Source organism: Charadrius vociferus, unplaced genomic scaffold (assembly GCF_000708025.1).
Source record: "Charadrius vociferus isolate BGI_N301 unplaced genomic scaffold, ASM70802v2 scaffold206, whole genome shotgun sequence".
NCBI lineage: Eukaryota > Metazoa > Chordata > Aves > Charadriiformes > Charadriidae > Charadrius > Charadrius vociferus.
In genome coordinates, this window is record NW_009649137.1 from 1,182,049 (window position 1) to 1,189,361 (window position 7,313).

The following is a 7,313-nucleotide window of genomic DNA, read 5'->3' on the forward strand; positions in this document are numbered from 1 at the left end:
CCTCATTAAACTGATAGTCTTGCTCAGTGCATCCTGTTTTCAAGTAAAGCAAAAATACCAAGTAAGATTACAAGTGGCTATTCTGACCACGGCACCCGAATGCCCATTAAAGGGGGATAACAGCCACCACTGTTTTTACTCACCCACTTTTTAAACTGTATCAATCATACCAAACCTTTTTCCAGTTGCTACCCCACTTATTTTTTCACTTTGCACAATCCCAAATATCAGTGAAACTACTGCATTTTTGTCAGTTCCACAACTCGGCTCTTGGATGCTGGCACCTAGTTCAGAAATAGCTGTCCTAACCCAAATAATGTTAAATTTGAATACATTTGAAGGTCAGTACAACATACACATCTTCACGCTACACTTGCCTGTTAGGCAAATGCAGTATTACAGTATTAATTTTATCTGCACTTAGGTAAAAGCAGAAGTCTATTTGTCTGCAAAGCACGAGATTTTGAACAGTATTGTGAATTACACATACACGCTTTCCTTCAGTAGTCTCATACTAGCTATATGTATACACAATTTAGGCAATGAAATGGTTTCTAGCTTGTTCTTTGTACAGGACACTTGCTACATGCCTAATAGTCAGTTATCTGAAAATAAAAACCCAAACAACACTGTGTAATAGTGCTTTAATATTAATTTGTTAAAATCCAAAACAGCCTTACAGTAGCTGTTAGGTAGTTACCAGTCTCTTCCAAAGACATGCAGTAATAAAGAAAAAATTATATCCTTAAGCAGCATCTAAGAAAACAACTTAATGTAGCTGCCACTTAGTGGCAGCAATCATTTAGGCATTTTTGGTATTGATACATCTCTTTATCATATAATTTGTGCATTAATCAACAAAAATGTAGGCCCCAATCCAACAAGTACTTGCGTGTGTGCCAATGCTTTTCTTCCACATGGAATAGTTCAAGTTAAGACTCATCAGATGAGCAAAGTTAAGAACTCACATAAATCTTTACAGGAGGGCAATTCTTAGTGCTTAAAACTTAACTGTATTATTTCATAGGACTAAGATCCAATTCTAGACTTACGGAATGTAGGAAACACTCCTATAAAGAACAGATATGTGGCTTTAAGTTAAATGCTTTCAAAGTTAACAAGAGCCTCTAGAAATGTGTGTGCCTTCCCTCCGAACACTTTAATCCTACTTGGAGTAATGTGGGTCCAGGCTTATTGCCCTAGCTCCTGACTACTGCATGAGTAATCAATAAAGTGCTCATCACAAATTCCGCAGTCATGGAATAAAATCAAATTTAAGTACCTTCAGAATGTTTTCAGATTTATAAACTATGAATGAAGGGCTCATGTCTGATCCCCAGCATGTTTCCCTGAATCAATAACAAATATTCTGTTCTTCATTCTGAAGATAAATTAGAATTCTGCTAGTACCAGGTATATTTCACCTTTGTCCCAGTAAAGTCGTCCTCTGCCTTCAGGGGAAAAGCTTAACTGGATTTAATTTCAATGTAAATGTTCATGCTTGATCGAAATCTGATACTCATGCAATTTCACAAGCACCAGCATTCAATGTGACAGTTAGCTCTGTTTAATCAAACATGAAGCACCAGTATTGTTTACAGTATATCCACTCTGACTTGTGTTCATAATTTATTCTCAAATGCATCATAATCCTGAGAGGTCTTGCTTGCCCTTTGACCTTTCCTTTGATTTGATGTGTTTTGATCCTCTTGCATAAGGTATCTTTGATATTAGCTTTGATATAAATTGTATTGATCTTTGTGGCATCTTCTCATTAACATACTTCTGAATATTTAAATTACTAAAACTTTCTCTTTAGATAGATGCATATATATTTTAAATTTTTTTGCTACCTTTCAGATAATTGATCTATGAGAACTGGCTTAGACTGTATGCTCTCTGTAGAGAACTTCTGTATGCTTCTCATACAAAAACAAATAACGGTTTGAAATATTTAGCCATGTGTTTGGATGATTTTTTGTTTTTAAAGGCTTCGGTGTTGCTTGTGTTTATCTTCCAGTCAGCTACAGGATAATAGCAACAGCAAACACATTGACAATGCAGTTCATTGTTCGGTTTTCCCATCTCACTGTGCAGGTTCCTAGAAGAGATTATTACAAAATAATAGAATTCCAGTGTCTTTACTACATTCACTTTATCGCAGTGTAAATTATATCAAATCAGCTGTGATTTAAGGTAAGTACTATTATGTCATCTTGGCTATAGACTACACTCCTCAAAACATTTTTATTAACTTGTACCTTGTTTACTACCGAACATGAGCCTTGTATGCTTAAGACAGTTTCCAGGAAAACACAATTTCAGTGTTTCTCTTTAAAAGCTGGGCTTGCAAAAATCCTTAAAAATATCATACTGAAATTGGCAAGATAACCAGATGAGAAATCAGTAAAGACGACCGGATCAAATACATTCTAGTGTATTTACTTTCTGTAATTTTTCCTCTTCTGTTGTATCAATGCCTTACAAGCCAAGGAAATATGAAGTTTAAACTGTACTCCTTTACTTAACTTCATTTTATGATTTATTTTTCTTTAACCTTGGTTGACTTTCTAATGCCATCTCTATTTTAAAGCTAAATCTTGGTGCCCTCTTCTAAACAGACCTAAACAGACCTGTGACAGACATAAGAATATTTTAATCTTGTTTCCCCACGATACTCTGAATCTGGGAAAAATGCACTGAGAAATAATTTAGAAGGAATAAAATACATCCAAAGTCTGGCTGACAGTTAAGCAATTGAAACACATACCGTTAGTCAAATTATTTCTATATTTTAGCAAGTTCTGTTCTCCTCCAAAGTAGCGCTGTCCCCTTACAGTGGACAGGCAGATATGTTTACGACTACCCAACTGCATTTACTGCAAGCAACATTTTACTGCCTCTTCAACTGATCTATGATTACTGATGAGGATGACATGTTCTGACTTGTTTCAGAATGAAAACATTTCTACTCCTGCTTCTCATAATTTACAAAGCAATCGCTCTTAATGTGGGCACTGACTGTTAACAAAATATTTCTGCTGGAACTGTAAACAAGCATCTAATCCTGAAAGCTACTGCTTCTCAATCACTCTTGAAAATATTCAGCTGAACTATCACAACTGAGCAGTAAGTAACATTTCTTTTACTACAAACTTTTAATTTGAGTGAGGAAACTTACCATCAGTTGTGGTATCCCAGAAGCACGAGCTTGCTGTGTGAAGACCAGCTCCACTCCTCTGCATCACTGCACAGGTTACTGCAAGAGACAGTCATAAACCCAAGGAATTTATTATTAAAGCAGAAGAGGTGAGTCATTCGGCACTTCTGAACTCAAGCCTGCATTACATTTGCAAATGGTTGGCAGGTCGTATTCAGCTAAGTCAAAACCTTTTTTGACAACCTCCTCACCCCCAGCATTTTCCTTAAGAACTTCGTATTCATGTCATGATTATTTTTACTCGCATAAAGACAACGGGTTTAACAAAATGCTTGCTAATAGGATTACGGTTTTTATCTTTTAAACTACTTAGATATGGCTTGTGTCACGTGCACCTCACAATGGGATTGCAGGTGTGGTCCTCACAGGTACAGCAGAAGTCATACTTGATGAGAGTTGTTTCCCAAAAGCACTGATTGACTGCTGTCCAAAACCACACTCTAGTAACATGCAGCAGCATTTGATGCATGCAGCAGTTTATGCACTGACATGCAATGGTCATAAAACCAATGACAAGCTGAATGCAAGACTTTCAAAACAGAACAGAGTGCAAACACTTGCTACTACATCAACACTCTACAAAAGGACTGAAGTGGGTTAAACTTCCACTTATTTCCATTTTCCTTCCGCAGATATGCATATAAATATAATGGGACACAACTTAGCATACAGGACTAAAGTCTTTCAAATTTCTGTGTTTGTAGGAAGCTTAATCCTACTGAAAATTTTATTTAAGATACGCAATTATTTCCTGAACTAATACCAAAAAGTTGATATAATTGTTTTGGATCTGCTTAACAGTCAGGAAAGACTGTGTAACATGCCATCTTCTATGCTAAGTGTTGCGAGCATGCTTATCAGCCCAGGTGAAACTGCCATGGTTTTACCACAGGTATTACTAAAAATCTATATAATGGAAGAGTTCAGGTATCTGCTCTACTTTGTTTACAGTTTAAAACTTTCTATTCAATATAGCACTGCATTCAAATGAACCTTTCAGCAGTTATTTATTGTGATAGTATGTGGTGTGGTAAAAGTATGAGTGCTTGTACTTACCGATGTACTTATACGTTTTTCCGAGTTTGACCAGATGTGTCAGCGACTGTTCTACTATAGCAGCAGTCCACTGGTTGACTTTGTTGTGATTATAATCTGCCTTGCCTAAAACACTTTCTATGCACTAAAATAGAGGAAAAAAAAATAGTTACAATAAACATACTTCAAAATGTAGAGGTTTAAAATGTCTCGCATAATCTGAGGAATTTTATCTGGCAGTTTGTTTACTTTAAATCCTTTGAGCTCATCAGGTATCAGTTCCTGAATGGGAAGTAAAATCAGCCTTCTTGGAAACTTATTTTTTGTACATATTTACCACAATACTACATGGCAAAAAATGAGGCTCTGACTGAACATTTCTTGCAGGAAAGACCTTAGCAATATGCTTCAACAATCAAGTTAAGTGAATGGATCTATTTACCAGTGAAGATACTAACAGATCTCACTGTTCCTAATGATTGCCTACTCCAGTTTGGCTTTCAGAAGCTACTGTAATGGAAATGGTACTACTCAAATCAATAATTTCAGCTTGGGCTGGCCAGCCTTTCGGAGCCTTTGAGCAATATACCAAAATCTTCAGAGCTAGAGCGACAATAGTGAAATGCATACCCCAGCTTAAACGATGAGGAAGGTATGAGTAAGAGATACTCAAGGGTCTTGCAGCACAAGAAATATCTGACCTGCTTGAAAACTTCATGTTCACCCACAGCTACAGATTGGCCAACCCTTGCTTAAACTTAAAATGATTGAACAGAAAGCCTTCTAACTGTAACTCTTAAACTGCGTTCTCTTCTCCTAAGAAACTCAGAATTTATGTGCTGATAGATACTTCCTAAAATTCAGAAATTCAGTTAAGAAATGCACACCTGGAAAAGGTAAGTAAAATAAAACCATGTTCTCCTCTGATTCAGTGAGATGAATCCTGCACACTAACCACCCACTAACACACTGTGTAACAGACTCGTGCTCCAGATCTTAAAAAGCCCAGTTAGCTCTGATCAGCGTATAAAGCTGGAGAAAGGACTCAGTGGAAACAAATATTCACAAAACAGAAGACAAAAGACGAACAAGATCCCTCGGGAATTTTGGTCCTTCCAGAAATGTATCCAGTGCTAGAGCTCCTCGTCTCTGGTTAAGCTTTCAATCAGAGGCAGAAATGCTTGGCTTTACTCCCAGCGACAGGAGACTGTGTCATATCGTATTTGGCCTTTCAAGGCAGGGACAGTTACATAAAGGGTTGAATTGTCATTTATCTGACATCCAAGAGCTTGCTGTTGTGTACTGCAGCAGTTCAGGTGGGAAAGAACCTGTAGTGCCCCTCTAGGAACTCCTTTCTCAAGATGGTATTTCCCCGCAAAACCTGACAACATCTCTATGCTACAGGCTCTTCATTAATCCCTTTCCAGTTACGAGGTATTTAATTTAGACCATCAGGTTACTTACTTTCAGCCTGCTCTCTTTGCGTAAAAAACGTTTTTCAAAAGCATTGCTAGAATAATGAGCTCATGTAGTGCAACCTCCTGCTCAATCAAGGCTAACTTCCCAGTTTGAGCACATTGCTCAAGCCTTGTCCAGTCAAGTGTTAAAAATCTCTAAGGATGGAGACTCCACAAGCTCTCCCTGCAACCTTTCTACAGATTAACTACCCTCTAGCTGGATAAAAGGAAAAAAAAATAAAATCAGAGTGAATTTCTCTTGCAACTTGAGACTGCTGCCCCTTGTCTTCCCACTGTAATGCAAATTCTGGTGCTCTCGTCTCTCATCTACCTTCTCTTCTTTATGTAGTTGAAGACAGCAATTAGATGACTCTTAAAGTAGCTCTGAATTAAACTCTGTCTTTATCTGATATAAATTCAATCTCACATGAAGGCATTATTTATCTGGGATGGTGGATGCTTTTGCTATAGTGCAAGGTAAGGTAAAGAATTTCTTTGAAATACAACTGTTAGCTAAAACCTACCTCCTTAACTATGTTGTGGGCCTCATCAGCATTGAAGATCATCTGTAACAAAAATTAATTATTATTATTTCTTATAGAAAAGTAAACAAATGATGCAATTTTACTGTAAGTAACACGTAACGATCAGGCCCTGTGTCTGGTTATTTGTATTGTGTAGTCTGTTAGTATAATTCTAAAATCTTACTTTTCTCCCAGCACCATACATACGTTATTTAATATTGCTTGCTAGTTGTGTTTGCGTGGGTCAAAAAGTTCCGGCCTCAGTCAGCTTGGAAACAGGTTCAATTTACACTTTCTGTAAAGATTAAATTCCCCTACTGTCTAAGCTTGTGATGGGAATATTCTCCAAGACAAGAAGTTAATTGGCAAATCTTTTCCTCTGGGTCTTAATCCTGTTTTTTGTTGGAGTCACAGACTTGCTAACCCAGGGGTTACATTTTGCTGCCAAATGGTTAACACAAGGTTCCGCAAACCTATTATCAAAACTGCTGGTTTCCATAGTCGTTAGCTTACTTAAGTACCTTTCTCCAGTGCAGAGAAAGCTTGCCAGGTTTAATGCTTTCTATCTTCTGCTCATTCCCACCCACCAGCGTTTGGCTTGGCTTCCAAAGGGAACACAGCACACGCCATTGTGCCATCTGCCTCTTCGCACCCATCAATTTCAAACACATGGGCGAGGACAGGCACCTCAAGGGCAATAACGCTTCTACGAGTGGGCTTGTTTTATTTTTTAATGAAAACTGGTGTCTAGAGATCCGAAGCGAGGCCTCCCAGGGAGGGAAAGGCTCCTCCGTGCCGGCCGGCCGGCACCAGCCTGCGGCGCAGCCCGGGCCCAGCACTTGTTGGGTTTCTTCCAGAGGTGATCTAAGAAAAATGGCCGCGGACTGACAGCACCACAGCGGGCGGCAGCACACACACACCCCGCAACGCCGCTCCCCCTGCCCCTTGCCGGAGCTTTTCGCTCTCAGAACTGAAGCAGGCCGGTAACGCCTGCAGTCCCGGGCCAGGCCGAGGGCAGCGCCCAGCCCTCGGCCCGCACCAGGACTCCCCGTTCCGCCCCGGGCCGGGCGGCCCGCT

General features: G+C 39.0%; 1 protein-coding gene across 1 annotated transcript; it reads right to left on the reverse strand.

Annotated features, from left to right (window-relative positions):
* Nucleotides 1-904: 904 nt before the first annotated feature.
* On the reverse strand, nucleotides 905-6,278 carry DYNLT3 (dynein, light chain, Tctex-type 3). Its single transcript, XM_009888358.1, has 4 exons — nucleotides 6,237-6,278; nucleotides 4,277-4,400; nucleotides 3,182-3,259; nucleotides 905-2,101 (listed from the first exon to the last, which is right to left on the reverse strand). Exons 1-4 carry the CDS (start codon nucleotides 6,276-6,278, stop codon nucleotides 2,025-2,027), a joined length of 321 nt encoding a protein of 106 aa, XP_009886660.1. The 3' UTR covers nucleotides 905-2,024.
* Between the last annotated feature and the right edge of the window lie 1,035 nt (nucleotides 6,279-7,313).

Bases quoted from the DNA above. Each gene is read 5' to 3' on its own strand.
- DYNLT3 (XM_009888358.1), bottom strand. From the start codon at position 6,278: ATGATCTTCAATGCTGATGAGGCCCACAACATAGTTAAGGAG. The intron at 4,401-6,236 runs GTAGGTTTTAGC...CCTCTATTTTAG, and splicing joins CCCACAACATAGTTAAGGAG to TGCATAGAAAGTGTTTTAGG. The intron at 3,260-4,276 runs GTAAGTACAAGC...TGTCTCTTGCAG, and splicing joins AAAAACGTATAAGTACATCG to TAACCTGTGCAGTGATGCAG.